This window comes from Myotis davidii, unplaced genomic scaffold (genome assembly GCF_000327345.1).
Source record: "Myotis davidii unplaced genomic scaffold, ASM32734v1 scaffold73, whole genome shotgun sequence".
Lineage (NCBI taxonomy): Eukaryota > Metazoa > Chordata > Mammalia > Chiroptera > Vespertilionidae > Myotis > Myotis davidii.
Window position 1 is genome coordinate 7,404,083 of NW_006286675.1, and position 25,529 is coordinate 7,429,611.

Below are 25,529 nucleotides of genomic sequence, written 5' to 3' on the forward strand. Positions count from 1 at the left end.
CTTGTATTTCAATCTATCACATGTAGATTCATTTTGTTATTCTAAACAAGTTTCCAGCTTTTTACTTTTAAACACCTTTGCTTTCCTAAAAGCTGGAACTAAAACAAATTTAAAAAGCTACTAATATATAAAAATACACACATTACATCCTAGGAAGGTTTTAATCAAATAACATAATCTTGGTCCAGTTTCTCAGATGTTCTTTGCAAACTGCATATTAAAAAAGTACAGGACTTAAAGATCAATAAACCTATGTAAAATATGGAAGAACAGAAATTTCTTACTGAACTATGAGAGTTTGATTATTTGACCTTTTGATTTGCAGAGATTTCACCAGCTCTAGCAGATAGGAGCCTAACGTACAACTTGTTCTACACATAGTCCTAAGAAGTATGATTATATCCTCACGATACTGGAATATTAGGATACATATATATTAAAAAAAACACCGGCCCTACCCGGTTTGGCTCAGTGGATAGAGCAACAGCCTGCGGACTGAAGGGTCTGGGGTTCAATTCTGGTCAAGGGCACATGCCCAGTTGCAGGCTCAATCCCAGTAGGGGGCATGCAGCAGGCAGCCAATCAGTTATTCTCTCTCATCACTGATGTTCCTACCTCTCTCTCCCTTCCTCTCTGAAATCAATATTTTTTAGAAAAACCACCATATTTTCATAAGTATATTTTAATTTTTAAACTTTTCACAATTCAAATAAAATTCAGCTAGATAACATAAACATAGAGGAAATGCACATAATTTACAGCCATGTACAGAATACATACAATAGCAATCCTCATATAAATGGTTAAAAGATATCAACTCTTGAAGTTAATTATTAGCTATGACTTTGAAAGGTCAAGATTTAATTGTTCACATATACAGGGGTACACATTCAAAATGTTTCTTAACACAGAAACTGGGTGAAACTAGAATTTTCAGTTTCTAAAAAGAGTAGCATAAAAACCAGTATACAGCTTAATGGGAAATATAAGGGCATGACAGAGAAGAGATCTGAGTAGGCAGAAAGTACATTATATGTTTTTATATAATTAAAATTCCTTCCAATTTAAATCATTCAGAACTATCTGTTCGTAGGAATGTTGAAGTCATGATCAATATTAGAGTAAAAAGCTAACCTGCTGTATATAAACCCCAAAGGGTCCCTATAATATATAATATTGTACTAACAGTCTGGGCAGAAGAGCATGTAAACAACCAAAGACAGGCATGAACAACACCGGGAGAGTAAAGGATAGATTGATTTCTAGTATTCAAATCCTTCAAGTTCAAATTAATATTTTTAGTGGTTTAGCACAAATCTAAAAATACTGACATGTTTATGCTCCAATAAGAGTAAACCCTCATTATTTTTAACACAAACTCTGCTGGCCCTAATATATTAATGCTTTTCTACAATGGGCATTAGGTTTTAGGAGACAAAACGCTGGATTAAATTATCTAATGATATTCTATTCTTGGTTTCGAAGTTACAAATCAATTACTTGTGGGACCCATCCAGAAAGGCCGGTTCCACATTTACATACATAATAAAAATTAAGACAAGGCTTTGGTGATAGTTTTTTCCTGGATTTGAAAGCACTGATTGGGAAGCTACAATTCTCAAATGTGGACTCTGCGATTTAGGGGACTGTTCCCTGTGAGCCACAGGGACCGGAGCGCTTTCTGCTGCTCTGAGAGTACGCTACTTCAGCATCTACTGCTTCAACCTGAATAAGTTCAGTTTAATTTTGAGAAGATTCTATAATAAAAATACATACCCATCTGAAGAGTGCTGACTACCTCCATATTAGAAATAAAATGTTATCTGATAGAAAATAGATGAAAACAAAACACTGTTTAAAAAAAGTCCAGTGCTCTAAGTATACGGTTTTCTTTTTAAACATTTGCATCAATTAAAAACAAGGTCTACAAAGAAATGTTTCAGAGGCAAATTTTATAAATAATTTGTAATGTTTTTGTTTTTCAAATGATCTGTCATACATAAAATAAACTAGCGCAGACTGTGCTTTGGGGAAAAACGAATTAAAACAAACGACACTGCTCCTTTCCAGTTGTTGCACAAAGAACAAAAGCCTAAGACTAAGATATTTTCCTTCCAGTACATACATAAAGCTCACTTTTAAAAGCTAACTGTGCACTACAGGTCAACGTAAATTTTACTTGCTAAATACAAACAGGAATAGAATTCATGTTCATCCTTGAAGGACACTTGTTATGAATTTGCTACAACTAAATAATAAGATGTTCCTTAGCTGCTGGTTTTCACATCATCCTTAGCATTTATGGGGTACTGAGATCATTAAGCTACGGGGGAGTCTCTGTCCTACATTCAATACAACTAATATTTACGAATCTTCACAAGGCAAATGGCACTACGTTAGGCAGGACGAGTGGCACCTGAAAAGGCAAACACTATAGATGGAGACTTTTTTTTACAGATTTAAGTTAGAAACCCATTTTTTGTGGGTTGTTTTTTTGGCATGTTCCTCAATAAATATCAAAGCTGAAATTCACCATAAAAGTTAAGAATAATTCCAAAGGTAATGAAACTCAATTTTGCCTTTGGTCTCCAAATAGATTGGAATGTTTTCAATTCCAATCAAAGCACCTAAAAAACATCCAGTTATTGTTGATTACAAGGAAGTTAAGAAGGGGAAGGAATTTAAGAGGGCACTGTGTTTCATTGGTGACAGCAGAGAAGCTTGCAATGACATGCTATAATTTTCTGTTAGGTCACTACAGTATACATAGAATACTTAACCATTTACATTAAAGATCTCCAAACAACATACCAAGAGTCCAGAAAAAATGTTATGAACACTGTTTCTGCCTAATACATGACCAATATTTTAAAAAAAGTTTTTAACATGGGATTCTCTCCTTTTACTACCTCCCCTCTCCCCCAGAAGGCCACAAAGTGCATTCACAGAATCATTCTTATAAAGTAAAGCCATTGCACAAATGTACAGTTCGTGTGTATTGAAATGAGTACCACATTGGAGGTTAACTGTAGAAATTTTCTTACACCAACCAGTACAGCAACAACTGTAAGCTAAAGTCTCTGAATAAAATTACAGCCAACGTTTTCCTAAGGGCCATACATATAGTACATGTAAAGTATTAAAGGGTGCTGTTGAACTCAACAGTAAAATGTAAATGCTATATCCTGTTAGCACATTTAATCTGAATTAACTTGAATCTTTCTCATTTACCATTCAAGAAACTAGGATAGAATGAATTTCTTTGCAAAAGCAGTTTGTCATTTACAAAATGATCCTATGTCAATTAGGATCACTCACCTGCTCAATCAGATAGCAGGCCCCAGGTATTTATTTTGCCTTAAAAAATAAAAATAAAAACTTGTAGGGGCAAAATTACCATTTTCTCTATAAAATAAATGCAATCTATATAGATCTTCTGGAAAAAAAAATTTAAAGGTTCAAATTCTTAATGTGAAAGCAAATTGAGAAAGACCCAGAAGTGGTAACTTTTTTCCACTTTAAGAAAATAATGCTTAGGTATGATATGTGGTAATTCAAGTTCAAAACCAGTAAATCACTGGAAAGACAATTGCATTCATTCAAGACAAGAGGATATGCTCAAGTTACTGAAATGGCCTAAAAATCAACATTTTTACTGGTTTATTTTATCCCAAACTATTACCATTTGAGTTTGATACGTAAATGGACTAAGTGTCCACATTATGCTAAGCAGCAAGCACATGCTGCAGCAGTGGGAAACAAAACATTTTAATGATAAAGATATCAAGATACTTAGGACAGTATTTCATTAGTTGTTAACTGATGCCAAATAATTAACTCTCAAGTACTGAGCCAGATCCTCTCAAGAACTAATGTGAAAGTGATAGTAAGGATCACACTATTCCTGTTATTTTGTAAGAATTACACAGAAGCCAAAGCTGGAAATTTATGACTGCCAATACTATCTTTGGATAGTTTATAGACTAGTATATAACTAGGGATGGCTTTGTTTAGAAGACTGGAAAGTATTCATGGAATAAATACTATACTCTGTCACAAATAAACAAAATGCAGCTGTGTCCCATGATGGACACGGTAGAGAAAATGGCAATTTTGAGGAAGGAGTGCTTCTAAAGGCTTTTTCTTGAAGGCAGCCCAGGTTTTAATTCACATTACTGAAAAGATCAAGTAATGTGGTTATGATTATTTGAATTCCGACAACCAGACTTCCACTTAGACATAGTTACACGTTCCCAAACCATTTTTCTTCTGTCCATCATGTTGGTTCCGATACTCCATGGTCCACTGTAATCTTTTGGTCTTCCCTCTTTATATTTAGCGGCCTGATGTTGCTATCCATTGAGCAGGTAAACCACCAATTCATAGGTGGCCATCATAATGGCTGTGTTGGGAATCTGTCTCACCAGATGAGTTGTTAGACCACGGTAAAGAGACCCGTAACCTTCTTCTTGAACAACCAAAGACAGTGTCTGAAAAAAAGATCTATATTTTGTTCCCTCTTCACGTAGTCTTGTTCTTACAACTTCTGTTTAGGAAAAAAAATAAAATCATTTTATTTAAACATTAGTGACATCTTTATATCCTCTTAATACTGAATACATCCCATTTACCTGTAAGCGTAAGCTTAGGATAAATAAGAAATTTTGATATGTAACTTATTGAAACTATTCACATTATAATGCCACCAAACTTCTAAGATAGCTGGCTAAAGTCATGTGTACTTGTCAAATTTCATAGGTTCCTGAATGGTGAAAGACAGATGAAATAAAAGGACCCTTAGTAAACTAGATATAAATAAAAGGGAGAATAAATGTGATCGGAAAAAGGTGAGGAGCAGGAAAGGGAGTGGAGGTGGTATCAAAGATGAAAGAAGCAGAAAGTGGACAGCACAATGAGAAAATAGAATTACTAATCTGTTTACAACGGTCTGCATGTACCAACATAAATTGCATGTGGATAAGACTAAAAATGTTTAAAATACAAGCTGCCACCCAGCCAGTGTGGTTCAGTGGTTGAGCATCAACCTATGAATCAGGAGGTTACATTTCAATTCCTAGTCAGGGCACATGCCTGGGTTGCAGGCTTGATCCCCAGTAGGGGGTGTGTAGGAGGCAGCCCATTAAGTATTCTTCTCTCACCACTGATGTTCTATCTCTCTCTTCCTCTCTGAAATCAATAAAAATACATTAAAAAGAGAAATGAGGACTTTTCTCAGGAAACTGGGATAAATTCATAGTCCAACTTGGTTAGGGTTGTTTTTATTCATAAATTACATTTTAAAGCATATACTCATTTTCTAGACCTGTTCATTTTTCTTAATACAGCTTTACCTACAGAGCCTTAGCTTTATAGGGTGAATATAAATGTTTATTAGTGTAACAAAGTGAAGCAATTAGCCCTGGCCAGGTAGCTTAGCTGGTTAGAGCATCATCCCCATGTGACAAGGTTGTGGGTTCAATCCCCACAATGTCAGGGCACATACAAAAATCAACCAATGAATGCATAAATAAGTGGAAAACAAATTGATGTTTCTCTCTCTAAAAATCAATCAATAAATAAAATAAAAGCAAATAAACACCAAAAACCAGTTTTGCTCTGCTTGAAAACAAAAAAAATGAAGTGCTTAGATTAAAAACCTGAACCAAAACAAACCTCAAACACACCAAAATCAAAGACTACACTTAAAACAAAGTTACCAGAAAAACTCAGCATGCTACAGACCAAGTCTTAAGTTATTTCCTTAATTATTTATGAAACAAGCTAACATTGTAGAACTTAGACAGAAATAAATCACGCATATATACTTATTTGCCAACATGAAATAATGTAAAAGAGTTGGTCTTTGGGAATGTAGACTTCAATTCAATTTTGGACTCCATGCCCTACCTACTTTGGCTCAGTGAGCGTCAGCCTGCGGACTGAAGGGTTCCAGGTTTGATTCTGGTCAAGGGCACATTCCCAGGTTGTGGGCTCGATCCCAGTAGGGGGTGTGCAAGAAGCAGCCAATCAATGATTCTCTCTCATCATTGATGTTTCTCTCTCCCTCCCTCTCTGAAATCAGTGTGTGTGTGTGTATAAATATAAAAATTGGACTCCATCACAGAGTATGTATACTAAGTTACATAATCTTAGCATTTTTTGTTTCCCTCTTAAAAATGAAGATAGTTCTGGTTATGTTCTTGTATACCTAGACTTTGCAGAATTTTTATGTAGATTAGCAATAAAGTATATAATGTGTCTATAGCATGTATAAAGTATGTACTAGTATAGCACTATATCCATACTTAAAATAAAAAGAAACTTGTTCAAAGTCATCTGCTTGGAATCTGACTGACTCTGCTTTAAAATGTGTCCAGAGCTCCTGCTATATCACTGCCATGCTATTATAGCATATAATGATCTATTAAAATTGCTTTGTATTATAAACATTTAATTCCATTATGATGAATTCTTAAGACTGTATTTTGTTATGTGGAAATTCAATAAAATTCTAAATTCTCTAGTAAGTGGGCTAATGGCTGGATGGGAGAGTATTTCTGAATTAACAAAATATTACCTATAGAAACTCAACTTCTCTTACCATGTGGATATGCTATACTTGTGGCACAAGTTTTCGAGGTGGCAGCAGCCAGCATCATTCCCACAAAATCTGATGCTTCTTTTACAGATTCTTCATCATTTTCCATCGTCGAAGCAATCTTATATTCCAGTAGTTTTTGCTTAATACTTTCATAAATAACAAAATGGATAACAGTCTCTGATATTCCAGCATATGAAGCAGACATGCCCCTATAAAATCCTCTCAGTCCATCAGTCTGGTACACTTTACGAACACATTCAAAAGCGCCCATTTGCTTTTCCCCACGGTTCCTGAAAAGCAAAATAAAAATCTTTTTAATGTAAATAAAGTAGTACAAGTTTTTAAATAAAGCAAATAAAATATAGTAGAAATATGCCACTCTGCTATAAAGAATGATTCCATTTAACTTATGAAGAAATAAAATCAGAATTTTAAAACATTCATTTTAGATTTTGTATTCTTTTATCCCAAATGTGTCATATTAGATGGGTAAGAATCTGATGCTTCTTTTACAGATTCTTCATCATTTTCCATCGTCAAAGCGTAGTTTATTTGACTGAATGTGAAATATACTGCACTAAATTTTCAATTTCATGTTCTCACTGAAGTCTGTACTGTAAGGAAAAGCAACAAAATCCTTTAGTTAAAATATACTGTGACTGCAGCTCAAGATAAAAACAAAACCAACAAAAAATACATATTAAATCCAGTTCTAAGATAAGATTTCTTTTGCATTTAAGAACATAAAAAATGACCGGACACTAATGATGACAGTACATCACAAAAGCACGATTAATCTAATTTCTGTGCACTTGAGGGATTCTTCCAACCCCACCCAGTTCTTCTCAAAAGGTGACTGGGTGAATTTAGGACAAATTTACTATGATCCTTTAAAGGCCATGGCCCTATCTTTCAGTTCAGTATCCTAGTCAGTAGTGAATGAGGACCTCTACAGTTATTAAGTATTTACTGAGCACTGGGCCCAAGAAAATGTTCTTAGTGCTGCTTTTTACAGGCACAGCATCTATTCTTACAAGTATATAATTCTGAGTCTGTAAAAATATTTATAGCCTTATATAATGATTCCTCCAATAGAACCCCATTTACAAGAAATGGGTTTAAATGCTACCCACAGGGAAAGAAATAGAAGATTTACCTCTTTATAAATTATACACAACCTGTTTCTGACATAAAATAAAACCACAATGAAGACACCTACCTCATATTCTACACATTCTTCCAATTTTATAAACTAAGGTCTGTCTTCAACTAATGACATTGAATAAATACTTTCTTAGATTAATAACTCATGCAACCATCTGGAATGAGTTTCTGCAATCAGATCCTTCCTCACAAAGTTAAAAGAGCTTAAAGTCCAGAAGGGTAACATGCAAACAAACGTATCAGCCCTGTTCTTGATTGCAGTGTTACAAATTAGCATCTTTAAATCTATGTTTCATGATTACCTCAAGCTCATCCCATTCCTCACTCCCAAGCTTAAGAAGTTGTGTTAACTTGTGTTATAATTATAGTGAAAGAATAATAATAAAGAATTTTAAGCCATGCTTTCCCGGGATCCCCTATAAATCCACCCTATAATATTCTAAAGAATACCACTAGTTTATAATAGTACAAAATAGGCTGGCATCTCACACTTTGCCTAACCTTTGGTTTTTCTTATCCACCGTTATTATCTTTCAGATTTTTGGCTTTAAGAAATACACTTTGAAGTTTTGCTATAACAGATAAGATTTCATTAAAAAGTATTCCAGACGAAAGAATTCGACATTTCTTTTCAAATCTCCAAACATTATGCAATTCAGCAAGACAGAATGTGGAAAACAGATCTTCAATCAAGTGTAATTGTTAATCATTTCTTAGATCAGTTTTATTTATAGTCTATAACACTACTTTCCAAGCCCTAAAATATAGCAGTCTACTCTAGACTGAAAGGCTAAATTGGTTTCAAAATTATGAACATTATTATTATACACCAGATGGGATCATGTCTCTAAACAGTATCAGTTTCTCCCAATCCTCTGTTCTAAAGGCCAACAGAAACTGAGATGGCAAGACTCTAAGCTGCATTGCTTCTGGCCTTTCCTCAGATCCCAGGACATACTAAAAGCCCTAAACTTAGAACCTATATGGTTTGCACTGATTGTTGCCTCTGCTTAAATTGGGCTCAAAAAACTATTCCATGAAAGTTGGTCACCACTGTTTCCTGGTGTATCTCTAGAACCCATCAGTGCCTGCTCAATATAGATTTGTCGAATGAATGACTCTTGCTGCCATAAAGTTGTCAGTGGTAACAGATGAAGTCTACGAATAAAGGAGAGCAAAATCCCAAGTCAGGACTTCCTGTATATAAGGTTACTGAATTTGAGCAATGAACCTCAAAGATGTAGTCTAGACTGGTTGACCATGTTGGTTATTTAGCTGTTGAGAGACCAATTGTAATCACCCATCACTACTTGGGCTAATATATCCTTCTTCTTTCTTTATTCTCCTTTTATTTAAAAACACAACACATAATACACTTTCTTTCCTGCAAGTCTCATACTGCCAACTACTATATTGCTTTTGCTTCTGATGGTAGACCCACTTGGGGCCCAATTAACACACAAATCACTATGTTCAAAACAAAAACAATTCAGCAGCAAAAGAGGAGACACTGAAATCTCACTGATATAAATTTATAGAAAAAAATTAGTTGAAGCCAAGTTTAAAAATTTTGTTTAATGAAATAACATACCTTGCATCAAGCTGTAACCGAGTCTTTACAAGCCAAATGGGGTTGGTTGCAGTGATTGCGGTAAAACCTAAACAAACATGTTTAAAATGAACTCTGGTAAAAAAGAATACACTATTATTCTAAGGTTTTAAAAATTATATAAATCTATATTAAAGGAAATGCAAATAAATATTTAAAGTATTAACTGACATATGCTTTATGCTTTTATTTACAAATCCATACAAACATGAACATTTGTACTTTATTTCCAAACTACATTTTCAAATTCTGACCATAATAACTAAAAGATAATGTTTTAAGAGCAAAATCTGACTATATATAAATTTCTCTCCCAAAATATTCAGGATATCCTCTGGAATGGCCTGTACTCTCTAACTAAATACAGAAACCCATTTCTATAGACAAGTATACAAAAATTTTGTGTGTTCTAGGGCTTTTTAGCATGCAAATACTACAATCACTAAACTTGGGGTCCAATTAACATCACAAACCACTTTGTTCAAATGGACTCAGCATTTACTAATATTTAAGCTTAAGCTGACTGTATAACAGAAAAGATTGTTGTTTGGCCTGATGAATACTTTACATAAACATATGCTTAATACTGTTAAAATAATGGTTTCAAAGAGGAAAGGTTTCTGTTAGGATTAATAGGACAAATCTATTTTTCATCCACTTAAACACATACAAAAACTCAAAAGCTCAGAAAGTTACATGTGGAAACTTCCCTCTCACTTTTATAGACACTAAAGAGAGAAACTGGGGGTAGAGGCACCTCTAGTTTACTTTTAAAACTGAAGTAATACTTCCTATTGAATACTAGCAGGTCAAGCACATTATTTTTAGAAAGGTGGACTATAGCCAACACATTTATCATGAGTAAAGTACTTCTGAAAACAAAAATGCTGTGGTGTATATTAGGGATAAATGCAAAATAATTTTACTAAATTGTATACAAAATGGAATTCAGTTACACAGATTCTTTCCCCTTTCTATAATGTCAGATAATTAGCGAACTCAAATTGTCCTCCCTTAACCCACTGCTTTGACACTGTAGAAATAGCCAAACGTTTCACAAAGGGGTGCTCAAATCGAATCTATTAGGCAAGTAAATGAAATAAAAGTTTGATATAACTCCTTTAATAATCTTATAATGGTTATATAGTCCCCTTTTCTCTAAGTGCTTTTAAATACTACATACATGTGTATAAAACTAAAATGGGACCAATAATTTGATAAGCATCAGTTAGTACTAAATAATAAAAATTTAAATTGTTGGATAGGTTGCCAGGAATAAGATTCTTTCCATGCATATATTCTAACAGGAAAGAGATGAAAAATATGAAACTGTCAGATCAGTTTAAATATTTTGTTTTGAAAAGATTTCTCTTGCATGACCTAGTTTGAAAATAAAGTTTTATAGTATACATATTTTTTCTTCTCTTAAACCTCATTTTTCTAAGTGGAAGTCAAACGAAAGATATTCAAATTTTTCTTTAAAGCTAATATGAACCAGACATCAGTATTCTGGTCATATCCTTAATTTAATAATTCTTTATTTTTAAACTTAAATATTTGTATTAACTCAGGGGTTTATTAGTAAAAAATCAACAACAACAAAATAACTGCTGATCAAATCAACAAAATAGTCTACATTACTCATAATGGTTTTTATTAATTATTCTCTGAAAATTTAAAAAGGCCAAAATAGGGAATTCTTACATTAAACTAAATAAAACAAAACAAAAAAAACAAAAAACCCAGCCTGTCTAGGTAAAAATCTCATTCAACTTATTATACTTTATTTGAAAAGGAGATAAGCACCAAAGTATTTTTAAAAGTAATTATGTTCTATTTCTAAAAATATAAACTTAGTACCCAAAGCTTAATACTCTTCCAAGTCACAAAATTCCTCAGAGGCAGAAAAACCTCCAGATAAATTTAAAATGTTACAATAAACATTTATATTATAAAAACTGAAATTTCAAAATACCCATAAGTTATAATTTTAATTATTCTCTGTACATATTAAACAAAGACAGAAAGCAAACAACAGGTATTTCTCACTTAACTAAAATTCATTTCCAGACATAAATTAATCTATGGAACAGAACACATTAAAATTCAGGTGAGAGAATGTTATCATCTAATCCTTATGTAACTGCTATTATCAGTAACCTGTGCTTACTATATGGTTTTAGGCTCTTAATAAGGACACTAGCCCTACTGCCATCAAACCACTAGGTTAAGGAATTTAGACATATCCACAGGTTTTTAGCTCATGATCTTATCTTACTAAAGATACTCCAGTAAATTAAATAGACATTATTAGGGTAATTAAATCTAGAAAAATATAATCTATTAATTCAAAAAGTGAAGTGGGAAGAAACAAAAATGTATCACTAATTTAGAATTATATATGGTAAGGCAATTTGAAGTGGACAAACAGCCAAAACTAAACATATCTTCCTATTTTTTCTAAGCAAACATACATAATGATACTGGGAATGGTGCCCCTGAAATTAGAAATTTCTAAATACTTTTTATTTTGGCATTTAAATTTTGTGACATTTTGGTAATATGCTAATTCATAGTAATATTCTGAGAACCCTGTTAAATATTAAAACTGACTTAGAGGTATATGAAGAATCTATTTGTAGGTTAAGAGTTAATGTTGCTCCACAGTCAGTTAAAGCAAAGTGGCAATAACACTGGCCATACTATTAGTAGTGTGATTAGTGTTTTATTAGAAAGTTTTGGAAAACTTTTAAAATACAATTTTAAGTTTTGCTTCATCTAAGACTCCCCTTGATAACATAAACGAGCAATTTTCAACCTTTTTCATCTCATGGCACACATAAATTACTAAAAATCTGCGGCACACCAAAAAACATTTTTTGCCAATCTGACCCCCCCCCCCAAAAAAGATAATTTTGATTCATTCACAGCAGACATCTATTGTTTTGTTGGCTGTTGTCATTTTTTAATTTATTTGCCAATATAAGGGAAAAGAGATCTGTACTCCTGACTAAATAGGTATCACATGTTTTAAAATTCTTGCAGCACACTGGTTGAAAATCAGTGACATAAATCAATTAAACACCAGATTAACAAAAATCCCACTTATAATAAACTTGCTGAAAATGTCTATTTCATTAAGTGAGTGATACCTGTAGTGTTGCATTTTTAATATTTTTATTTCAATTAACTTTAGTAGTAACAAAGCCCACCCTAACTTTCTAAGGGAAATATATTAACACTACTAAAAGAAAATTAAAACAAAAACAGCTAAGATCCTACGTATTCTTATCGTGCATTTATTTGGAAAGTAATGGTAGGTATTAAGATCAATGTTTTTGTAAGAGAGTAGAAAAAAGCCAAGTATCAACAAACAAGAGAATAGAAAGCACTGTGTTAGACATTTAAAATCGGTTATGTTCTGCAAACAACTATTTTTTCTAGAAGTTGTAGGATGCTATGATACCAGTTATAACTATGTATATCTTAAATAGTGTTACCAATTCTTTGGTGGTCAAAACTATTATGGCCAACCTGAGGACCCCAGGCCTTTATTAAATGATGATTGAAAAGTTACCCCATTTGTCCTTCTAGAAGGAATTATTATAAAGGGATCAGAATTAAAGTTTTATAAAATATTCAGATAATGCACACACAAATTCCGGAAATACAAGTTCATTTCCCACTTCTATTAATTCCACAGCTATTATAAATTCCCAGGGGGTATTTCTTATAACTAGAGGCTGCAAGAGATGCTCAGATCAGTACTCACGAGGTTTAAGTTAGTCCATATTTCTACAGGAAGTGACCTGCGGATGGGGAGCATGAGATGACACGATCTCACTCTTTTCTCGGGAGAAATGTACAGTAAATGCCTAAAATAGACACAGGCTTTTCTGTATCATAACAACAAGCAGTGACCTCATCAGAAACATGTGTACAAAATGAATCCCATTGGAAGGATTTGAGAAATATTTACGGTGAGATCTAACTTCTTGAAAATTTTAAGTTAAAAAAAAAAAAAAGAAAGGAAGGAATACCAGAATGGGCCATAATATTTTTTTAATGCACCGAGTACTGAAAATTTTGCCATCTGCAGCAGTTTCAGAGTCCAAATACTTACCTAAAAGAAGAGCAATTTTGCCTTAAAGAAAAAAATGCTAACCTTGTCAAAGGGGAATCTAATAAAATATTTGGAGGGGATTATCGTATCCCATTTCCTGCCATTATCATCTACCATGATCCAAGTTGAAATCACAATAATCAGCTTACTTAGTAAATCTTAAAGGAAAAAAAAACCCAGAATATTCAAGTAACTTCATTTTTAATGATTTATAATTTTTAAAATACAGTATAGTATATGTTGCTACAGTAGTACCTTTCACCTTTTGCACTATGGCCAGTAATATTGCACATCCATTTTTATGGAATATTTTGGGTTATTTTGTATTTAATTTCTTGTGCTCTACAAAACAAAAAAAACAGGAAGAATGTTTACAGACAAACACACTAACCACCTGTCCTACCATCAATCTGGCTGAATGAACTGCCATGGACAAATATATGCAAGACATAATTTCTATTTAAATTTTTACTCAAAAACTTAACCTTTGATAGTAAACTTTGAGTCAAACAGAAAAACATATCTTGAAAAATAAAAGTAAATGCTATAAGCAAATCTAGTAAATGTTAAACAATTATGTGTATTTTAAAAATTGAGTGATAACTTTTTGAATATATAATCCAATAAAAGTTGGAAGTCATTTTCTTTAAATCTGTAATGCTGTATGTAAAAGTATATATATTCCAGATCAAAACTTTAAAAAATTGGGAATTACTATAAAAAAAACCTTAATTCTATTTTTTTATACACAGCTGTGTGTAGGTATATACAGAGGGATATGCAAGTTCATTTAAGTAAAAACATACAAATACCCTCAATAGCTAAGTTTCATTTAGTCTGACAAAGGTCATATGTAGGAAGGGGGAAAAAAAAGGCAGGTAAAGCACAAAAAAATCAACATTATTTAATTTGATTAAATAGCCTCACAATTAAAAAAAATCAGTGCATGAACATTTAGAGCTCAATTTAGAGGTTTACAAATTCTTTTGTATTCCCTTGAAATACTACAACAAATGAAAATAAAATCCACTTCAAAATGTCCTTTTAGCTAAAAGGATTTAGTAACTATAGTTCGTATGGATAAAATGCAAATGATTTGAGGACTTGAAATAAAAATTATGTACAAAGTACATTACTAAATCCTTAATGTGTGAGCTACTTGTTGTGGCACAATATAGCAGGCAATATCATTAATGGACTACTTTTAGTGTGTTTTTTGATATTAAAGTGACAAGGTTAGCATTTTTTTTTGAATAGCCAATTAGATAACAATTTTCACATGACTGCCTCTAAGCACTTTGCACCCCCAATTCATTTTTATAAGGCTTCTAAAAATGATCCTGAGGAAAAACCAGAGCAGTCTGGTCTAGGTTATTTCAAGAATGAAGGGGGCAAAAGGCTACCTTAATGAGTCTGCATGGGACCATTCCGTTTCACCAACCGTGTAGTTATGTATATAAAAACCGAAAAGCTAAATGTTAATGCTTGTAAACAGTGCAAGAAAGCTCTGAAAGCACAATCTTAGAAAAAAATGTAACTGCAAACAAACTGAAGTATTTTCAAATTACACAAGAAGTGTATAGTGCAATAATCTCTAAACAGGTATAAGACTATCAATAACCAAAATTCAAGGAATTCAAGATGAGAAATAGTATCAATGTTAGAATAAAAACAAAGCTAATACTTGTATATATTTGGGAGAAAATAATCAAAATAACAATTCCACTGAAATTCTTTGCAATGTAAATCAAATATAATAAATTCTGATAAGACACTCTAATAAAAAAAAAATGATCCAGTGGAACTCAGGAAATTCTGAAACTGAATTTGCAATACTCACTATCTACCAACTTTCCTCCACTTAAAATGAATGCTGATCTACTTTCTTGGTTTTAATTATTTCAAAAATGAAAGATTAACATTTGTTTAAAAATTTCTGGGGTTAATAAACAAAAATGTTTAAACACTGGTAACCCAGAAATATATTCTAAAGATCCTATAGTTTGTAATTAGCTACTAACTTTTACCTTATACCCACTGAATGTGCAGAGGGAAAATCATATCTATTCATATTCAACATCTATAAAAAGTACATTAAAAAATAATTATCATTTTAAGTAGGTGACCTCTATGGTACTGAAGAACTAATTCTCAAGATGCAAATCTATGTAGGACAACCTACTCATTCTAAGGATAAGGTAACGGAAGTTCACATAAATTAATTAACTTGCCCAAGAGCTCTTCACATTGGTAAATAAGAGTATTTGCCTTGATCTTTAAAGTTTTATCTTCCAGCTTTAAAACGTCAATGAGTTAATCAACAATTACTAACTATAAAAAGTCTTGAAAATATTTTATAAGATATATGTTAAATTATATGGCAATCCATCTTTCAGAAATTAGCATTTCAAACTTACACTTAGTTCGTTAAGTATGTGGTTCAAATTGATCCAATTAATTTCTAAACAGAAAATGGTTAACAGTTTAAGGCACTCATTGTTAAGCACATAACTGACAATTAATTGATCAAGTGAAGAAAGTACATATAATTTGCTTTATAAAGTCGTAACATAATTTAGAAATGTGAGACATGGTTCAATATCCAACAAACCTCAAAAAACTGTAGAGATTTTTCTAATGAGAACCAAAGGTCATGGCTTTGTTTAACATGCATAGCAAAAAAATGATTCCAGAACCAGACTGGCCAAACCAATCTACCAGTTTAGTGTATCTTTAAGGCAGGGCAGAGAGAAGCCCAGGACTGGTTGTTTTAATTCAGAATCATACATACTCAATGATGACAGAAGAATTCCTGAAAACATTTCTATAGCAAGCACGTACATAACTAGTGCCTAGATTTCAAGTGCCATCCAGTGTGATTTATGTGAAATGCTAAACATATTTTTCAATATACATACATTACAATAACTCTTGAGTTATCAGTAATACATCACTCACAAAAATGTCAGCATTTGAGCACAGGACAAAATGAATACTTTACCAAGAACTGCCGGCACATTTCAGACAGAAGCCAAAACATGCAGCAGAAAGGAAAAGGCACTAACAGAAATTGAGGAGAGAAGAATAAATTACAGCTCCATAACTTACTGATACTGTAATTATGATTGGATTCTTAAAACTGTTAAAAAGTGATCACTAAATATTAAGTAAACTATGCAAGACAATGTAAATAGTATATTACCTGTATGCTATCACAAATTCCTAACTACAAAATGCCAATTGACAACAGCTCTTACATATACGGCCTGGTCTAATTTACTGTATACTAATAAATGCAAAAATCATGTTTGTGGATGCTAATCAATTAGAAGCACATTGTCTTAACATATAAATTTATCATAATTTAATATATTAAGTCTCTAAGTTTCAGGAAAAAATTTTTTTTTAATATTATATAATCATACCTGCCATTGCAGCTGAAATCATGTGTACCAGGGTAGAATCAGGATCAAATACACCATTCAACTTTTCCTTGCAGTTTGAATAAGCAGCGAAATATATTGCTCTAAAATAAAGATTTAAATTTTATCAATAAGCATGTTGCTTAATTCATAAGATTTAAATGACACGTAAATTAATCTTTATAATTTTAGAGGCATTTTAAAACATAGTATTAGCTATATGCTCATATAACATCAGGTTAATTTACACATTTTTTCATGAAGACCCTCTTAATGAGTTTGTATCAACTCATTAAGAAAAAGACATGTGCCCAGGCCAATGGTTCAGTGGTTAGAGAGGGCTCAATTCCTAGTCAAGGGCAGGTACTTGGGTTGTAGCTTCCTTCCCTGGCCAGGTCTGTTGGGGCCATGTGGGAAGCAACCAATTGATGTGTCTCTCTCAAAATATCCTTGGGTGAAAATCGAAAGCAACAACAACAAAACAAAACAAAAAAAACACAAAAAAACTCAAATGTAAATAAAGTTCCTCAAACAGTCATCCCCTCCATCCCGCCCCATTACTTTGAAAACAACTATACCTGAAAGTATTTGTATAAAATTTTGAAAACACATGAATAAGGCTGAAAGACTTATGTAGCACTAAAGCTAAATTAAATACATTTGAATTAAGGAAATATAGTATGAGCACATATATATTTTGGGGGAAGGGTAGGAAAAGAAAGATAAAACTGATTCAACCGATCAAAATGTATGTTAAACAATTTTGAGATACTATAGCGAATTCTAATCTGTACTATACACGGATTAGTTCACAATTTCCTTAAACAGACAAAACAATTCTGAAAGAAATCAGCACCAGCAGATCAGGTGATGTTTCCCAACATTTAACATTCTATTAAATTTGCAAATTTAACTTCCTGACTATGACTTTATGTACCCCAACTACCTATTAATTATTTACCTTTTCAGGCATTGAATTGGTTGCCTGCTGTATCAAATATCCTATTATCACCAAACAATCCTGATTATCTGTCCAATAAAGGACAGAACAGATAAACAAGTACAAATGGAGAGTCTCACTGTTGTGCCTTTTTAAATGTGCTTTTTTAAGAAACGGAAGATAAGCCCTGGCTGGGTTGCTCAGTTGGCTGGAGTGTTGTCCCATACACCAAAAGGCTGGGAGTTCAATCCCCAGTTGCGGCACATATGGAGGGCAAACCAATTGATGTTCCTCTCTCACATCGATGTTTCCCTTTCTCTTTCTGTCTCTCTCTAATCAATAAACATATCCTCAGGCGAGAATAAAGAAAAAGGGGGGAGGGAGTGAATATAATTTAAAATAAAACATTTTGTTTTATGAAAAAGGAAAATATAGGATACATTTAATGATGCCAAATTGTGAACACAAATAAACACTGCATTCCTAGAAATCAATAAGAAAAAAGCCGAAACCGGTTTGGCTCAGTGGATAGAGCGTCGGCCTGCGGGCTGGAGGGTCCCGGGTTCGATTCTGATCAAGGGCATGTGCCTGGGTTGCGGGCACATCCCCAGTGGGAGAGGTGCAGGAGGCGGCTGATCGATGTTTCTCCCTCATCGATATTTCTAACTCTCTATCTCTCTCCCTTCCTCTCTGTAAATAATCAATAAAATATTTTTTAAAAAAATCTTAATTTAAGAAAAAAGAGCCTGGTGGGTGTGGCTCACTGGTTGAGCATCAACCTATGAACCAGGAGGTCACAGTTTGATTCCTAATCAGGGCACATGCTTGGGTTGTGGGTTGGATCCCTAGTAGGGGGTGTGCAGGAAGCAGCAGATCAATGATTCTTTCTCATCATTGATGTTTCTATTTCTACCTCTCCCTAATCAATAAAAGTATATTTTTTTAAAAAAAGGAAAAAGGTATTCTAATGAGAAAATAAGCAAGGAATATACATAGGTAATTCACAAAAGAGATACAAATAATTGCAAGGAGGGTCAAAAACTAAACAAATGGCCCTAACCGGTTTGGCTCAGTGGATAGAGCGTCGGCCTGCGGACTCAGGGGTCCCAGGTTCGATTCCAGTCAGGGGCATGTACCTTGGTTGTGGGCACATACCCAGTGGGGAGTACACAGGAGGCAGCTGATTGACGTCTCTCTTTCATCGATGTTTCTAACTCTCTATCCCTCTCCCTTCCTCTCTGTAAAAAATCAATAAAATTTTTTAAAAAATTAAACAAATGTATATTAAAACAGTGAAAAATCATGTTTAGTCTATTTGGCAAATATTAAAAGACATAAATAGTCGCCAAAATTGGTAATACATGGATAAAGAGCAAATAATTCACTATTAGAGAATAAAAATGTAGAATGCCTTTTCAGAAGACTGATGAGGAATATTTATTAACTTTAAATGTGCATGTGCCCTTTTATCCAGAAATTCTACTTTTAGGTAAGTATCCTAAAGAAAGAAATATGTTAATTTAAGTACTCAAAGATAAAGGTATAGTGAAGTTCACAAAACCATTATTTTTGTTGTTGTTTTTTAACAGAGGAAGAGAGAGAGAAACATCAATTTGATGTATACATACCCACAACCTGGGCATGTGCCCTGACCAGGAATCAAACTCACCACCTTCTGGTGTGTGGGATGATGCTCCAATCAACTGAGCCATACTGGGCAGGGCACAAAACCATTGTTTTTAACAGCAAAAATCTGAAAATAAATCTAAAGGTTTATCAATTTAAATAATGCTTATTAATAATAGAATACTCATACTATGCAATTTTGAAAAAATTCTACACATTTTCATGGAAAAATCCTTCAAGACAAATTGGGCAAAATATTTTTTAATATGATTAAATATACATAAAGGGTAATTAAGTCTACATATTATACATTTTATGTACATGACAGGCCAGAAATACACTGTACTGTTTATTAATGATGGTTTTGTAAAAAAAGAATAAGTGTATGTGGGAAAGGAATGTGCATTGGGTGAGAAAGAGGTGATGTGTTTAAGGTAGAAGGACAAGCTTTATGCTATACTTTTTTTTTAAGTCTTTATAATAAGGACAAAATTTGGGTAATTTTTAAGGGAGAAAGTAGTCCATAAAAAGTTCAAACCAAATAAATAATGAGACATGGGCCTGGTACATTGTTTGGATACAGAAAACTGGGTATGCATTTTCACTCTGAATGTGAAATCTGCACAGCACTCTATCATGGAAGAAGTCAATCTAAGATAAAACCATATCCGAGAAAAATGACAAATTAATGTATGAAGGCCTTTTTGGCTTCTTTAATAGGGATTGAAACCATTCTGTTTAGCTTGTCCCCTAAACCAAAAAATAGGATTAGTTCTAGAGATCCAGGTCTTCGCCTTTCTTTCTGCTAGTTCCTTTAGTTTGTTCTTTGCCTTTTAAACCTGGTACAAAAACTGCTTCATAATAATCTCACTATGAGTTCCTTTGCACCTCCACATGATGCAACCTCCCCAACCTATCAGATGCTTACTGAGATCTGTTTGTTACACCATACTGCTTTATCCTTACCACCTTCACCTCAGCATCTCCCTTCATTAAGCTTCAAACAAGAAAAAACTGGGACAATTTTGCTCATTTTTTTTTTTTTACCTGGAAGGAGCCACCCCCACTAAATTGGGGCCTAATCCTCTGAACAAAGAACGAGGCCCTTCTTTCTCCAAGATCACCCTGAAAGAGAAAAACATTAGTTAGAAAGAAATAACTTTCAAAGTCTGGTACTATATTTGTATAGCAAACTTAGCATCTAAATCCCATTATGTTTGTACTATAATATATTATGCTGCTCTGGTCAGTTTTCCTTACTTATGAAACATCTGTTTTTCTTGACAGTATAGTTACTGAAGATAGATTTACTAGTGATAATGAAGAGGCGGGTGGCGGGGAGAGGAAGGAGGAGGAGAGGGAAGGTGAGGGTGCCCATAATCAGTTTTGACAAAACTAGATTACATAGGAACAGAGTTAAGAATAACTAATTATATAGCACATTTTGAATATTCAGTGTTTTTAAGCCCTTTCTGTATCATAGTCCCCTTCAGAAATTAAGAAAGGTGGCTATCCTTTAAAAAAAATACACATTTGCAAATATTCACAATTTTATATACAATTTCACCTAATTTTTATAGACCTCTTGAAGTTCATCTATGAGCCATCTAAGAAATTAAGAGAGCCCTGGGGGATTCCCAAAGTTCCTGGTTAAGAAGCCATGAAACACTCATACCCACTAGGATGGCTATAGTAAAACAGACATAAAATGGGTTGGAGAGGATGTGCAGAAATTAGAAATGTCATTCATTGGCCTTGGGAATGTAAAATGTAGCCACTTTTGGCAATAGTTTGGCAATTTCACAAAATGTGAAACAACATAAAATTACCATATGACCCAGCAAATCTATTCCTAGTATAGCCCCAAAAGAAATGAAAACCTATGTCCCTATAATGACATTATTCATAAAACCCCCAAACTGGAAACAACCCAAATGTCCACCACCAGATGAGTAGATAAACAATGACATATTTGGCAATATAAAGATACTTGTTACAACATGGATGAGCCTTAAAAACATTATATGAAGTGAAAGAAGCCAGTCACACAAAAACCATACCCTATCCTATCTAATAAAAGGGTAATATGCAAATTAACCATCATTCCATCACAAAGATGGCGGTGCCCAGTCCCCTCAGCCCCACCGGAGTCCCCCAGTCCTGGGGAGAGGCGGCCACCAAGAGCGGGCAGTGTGAGCTACCTGGCGGAATGCTTGCTTCATCGCCGCGGTGATGAGGGAAGCGTTCCACCACAGCTGCGGAGGGCCTCTGGGCAGCGGGCGTGGAGCTGCCAGGCTCCGCAGAGAGCAGAGAACCACGGGGAGTGAGCCTAAGCTGTCAGGGCTCCCAGATTGGAGAAGGTGCAGGTTGGGATGAGGGACCCATCCCCTGTGCACGAATTTCGTGCACGAGGCCTCTAATATTATATAATTTCATTTATTTAGGCATAGTTATAGTGACAAGAAGATTAGTAGTTCCTAAGGCTGGGAGGAGGCTAAGAGGAAAGGGAGAAAATGAGGAGTGACTGCTAATAGGTAAGGATTTATTTGTGGTAATAAAAATGTTTTAAATTTAGAATGTTGTGATGGCTATAACTCTGTGAATATATCAAAAACAATTAAACTGTACACTTTAAATGGGTGAATTTTATAGTATATGAATTATATAATAAAAGGCTAATATGCAAATTGTCCCCTCCAGGGAGTTTGACCAGGGGGTGGGCCTGGCTGGCCAACCGGCTGCGGCCCCCCACAAGCCGTGCCCCACCCCCCCCATCAGGAGTGGGTCTGGCCAGACCCATCCATGCACGGGCTAGTACAGGGGTAGGCAAACTTTTTGACTCTAGGGCCACAATGGGTTTTTAAACTGGACCGGAGGGCCGGAACAAAAGCATGGATGGAGTGTTTGTGTGAATTAATATAAATTCAAAGTAAACATCATTACATAAAAGGGTACGGTCTTTTTTTTTTTTTTTTAGTTTTACTCATTTCAAACAGGCCGGATCCGGCCCGCGGGCCGTAGTTTGCCCACGGCTGGGCTAGTATCTCAATAAAGATGTTGAGGGGAGGAGGAGAAGCAGCAGCAGCGGCCATGAAACAGAGTCCCAGAGTAAAGCGATGCTAGGGCAAGAGAATGAAAACTGGGAAATCACCTTTATACTGATGACAAGTGAAACATGTTAAGTTAACTTATATAAGAGGGCCTGAAAAAGTGAGAAATTAAAGCAGAGGCCAGAGGTCCTATAGTTCCTCTAAGGAAAGTCGGAGAAGGCAGAACCATTGAAAAACAGAATAGCCCTATCCTAGTCAGTTTGGCTGAGTGGATAGAGCATCAGCCTGTGGACTGAAGGAGCCAGGATTCGATTCCAGTCAAGGGCACATACCGGAGGGTTTTGGGTTCCATCCCCAGTAGGGGGCCTGCAGAAGGCAGCCAATCAATGATTCTCTCTCATCACTGATGTTTCTATCTCTTTCTCCCTCTCCCTTCCTCTCTAAAATCAATAAAAATATATTTAAAAGAAAGAAAAACAGAATAGACCGGTGTGGCTTAGTAGGTTGGGCATCATCCCATGCACCAAAGGTTGCTGGTTCAATTCCCAGTCAGGGTACATGCCGGATTACGGGCTCGATCCCTGGTAGGAGGCATACAGGAGGCAGCCAATCAATGTATCGCTCTCACATCAATGTTTCTCTCCCTTCTCTCTCTAAAAATCAATTTTTAAAAATCTTAAAAATAAAAGGCACCCCCCCCCCCATAATAAAAAATAATACTGTTGTCACAAAGGTCAAAGGGAGAACTTCGAGAGGTAATCAGTGGTAATATATGTCAAAATCATATTAAAATATTCTTATTAATCAGAAGTATTTACAAATAACTACGGCATTTTAATTCAAACTTGTTAACAATTTTATTCTACCCATTCGTGTACTTAGGTAAGTTTAAACAAAGCTGATAAAATCTTTTGGAAGAGAAAGTAAACACACAGTATGAGCTTATTTGCTACTACAAAATAAACACTAGTGAACTAAGTTCAAACAGATTATGTCCCAATTGAGCTGATAAGGCAGACACACAAGGCATTCAGTTACATACCTAAGTTTAAACATGTAAAACCTAGTTTCAATAGTTTTAAATTTTCAATCCAGTTTGTAGCATAATAAAGTATGGTAAAATGTAAAAACGAATCTTTTCTAAAGCATTAAGAATGCCAAACACTGAATCACATTTTAAAATCAGTAGAAGTCTGCTTTAATCTCAATTATTGTTTAGGTTATATAAAAGTCACAGGCTGCCATTAATTGGACGTATTTATTACTTAATTCAAAATAAATACCTATAATAGTTTTAGAAAATAAATCCACCAGATAAGTGCAAAAAATATTCCAAATATACATGAGTTAGATAATACATTTTATATTATTCAAGATAATACACTTTATATTAGCCAATATAAAATGCTGGATGATCATTATTAATGAACATAATTCAGAGTAACTCTATCATTAAATTTGTAAAATTTTTTAAATGTCAATATAAACAAACAAATATATGAACATCATTAAGGTAGATAAACTAAAAATATAAATGAGTACTGTGCTCTCACTTTAGGCAATGGAGAGGTCCGGGAGACACTACTCGGTTGACACTGGCTCCAGCCATGGTGTTCAGCTGAACTTCAGAGATATAAAGCGTCAGAGAAGATGACTGTAGCCGTGTTTTTACAACTTCCAGTGGACATGTCAGAATAGCTCCCACGGTACCACCACATCTACAAAACATGAAAAGAATAAAACTTACCTACTTAATTCACAAGTTAGTACACATGTAGGCAAGTAGGAGTTTACCAAGGTACTAAAATGTACCTTTTTTTTATTTTAGAAGACTGAATACTCTTTTAACTTTTCATTTACTTGACTGCATACAGAAACACCTTTGGTAGTAAGAAAGAACTAAGCTTAGTATCTACCTCATAAGAGTTAATCAACAAGAAAGACTCAAGAAATTTCCTATCTTGTACCCTTTCTTACACAGCTACTAAAGGATTTGTTCCACTACTAAAGGATTTGTTCCACAAGTTACAGAAGAGGGAACACCTAAGACTAACACTATATTATATGTCAGTATTTCAATAAAACTGGGAGGAAAAAGAGGGAATTGAATGCAGGAACAAAATAACCCAGGAGAGGGAGAATGGCGTCCCAAGATGACAGTGAAATGTCAAGATTCAGAAAAATAACCAGGCCAGTCTGACCGCTGTGGCTCGGTGGTTGGGTGTTGACCCGTGAATCAGGAAGTCATGAGGTCATGGTTCCATTCTAGTAGCCCAGGTTGTGGGCTTGATCCTCTCAGTAGGGGGCATGCAGAAAGCAGCCAATCAATGATTCTCTCTCATCATTGATGTTTCTATCTCTCTCTCTCCCTTCCTCAACCTCTAAAATAAATAAAAACTTACTAAAACAAGAAAAAAACAACACAGGCCAGATAGATTAGGATGACAGAATCCAGAGGGATAAAGATCTCGAGGGGAAAAAAAGACTAATAGACAAATATATTTGGCCATATGAAAATAGAAATTCAAGTATAAATACTCACATAACTAGGCAACCATTTTAAAATGTGGGGTAATTATTTTCTCTATGGGAGAAAATGAAATTATTCAAGAAAATGAAGCTATTCAATGAAGTTGTCAATACATACCTTAGCTGTGCTATCAACAATATTTATATTGTCATAGTAAGGTAAGCACTGACTACTGATTTAACAAAAAACTGTGATGTAAATAAACTATATATTGAGAGGAGGAAAAGATGGGGTAAACAGGGAGTGGTGTACTATAACTAAATCCAGAAAAGAAAGTATGAAGAAAATACCAAAGGAAATAGCTAAGACTTATAGGAAGTTCCTATTAAGAAGATTAAATCAGAAATACTGATTTTTATTATTTTTCAGCACCCCTTTTTTAACCTTTTGAATACATATTTAATTAATCAAAATTTTAGTAGTATTTTTTAAAAACAGCAGGGGTTTTAAACTAGAGAATGTGG

General features: G+C 34.2%; 1 protein-coding gene across 2 annotated transcripts; it reads right to left on the reverse strand.

The window, feature by feature from the left end:
* Positions 1-664: 664 nt before the first annotated feature.
* Positions 665-24,271, reverse strand: SLC25A36 (solute carrier family 25 (pyrimidine nucleotide carrier), member 36). 2 transcript variants are annotated; one of them, XR_001512945.1, is made up of 7 exons: positions 24,089-24,253; positions 20,533-20,610; positions 16,923-17,023; positions 13,147-13,183; positions 9,357-9,423; positions 6,602-6,891; positions 4,535-4,546 (listed from the first exon to the last, which is right to left on the reverse strand). XR_001512945.1 is itself a non-coding variant. In XM_015560426.1 (6 exons), exons 1-6 carry the CDS (start codon positions 24,262-24,264, stop codon positions 4,353-4,355), a joined length of 906 nt encoding a protein of 301 aa, XP_015415912.1. In that variant the 5' UTR covers positions 24,265-24,271; the 3' UTR covers positions 665-4,352. The 2 variants fall into 2 exon arrangements, 1 of the variants encoding a protein (XP_015415912.1); XM_015560426.1 differs by lacking the exon at positions 13,147-13,183 and having other exon boundaries at positions 665-4,546; positions 24,089-24,271.
* Positions 24,272-25,529: the final 1,258 nt, after the last annotated feature.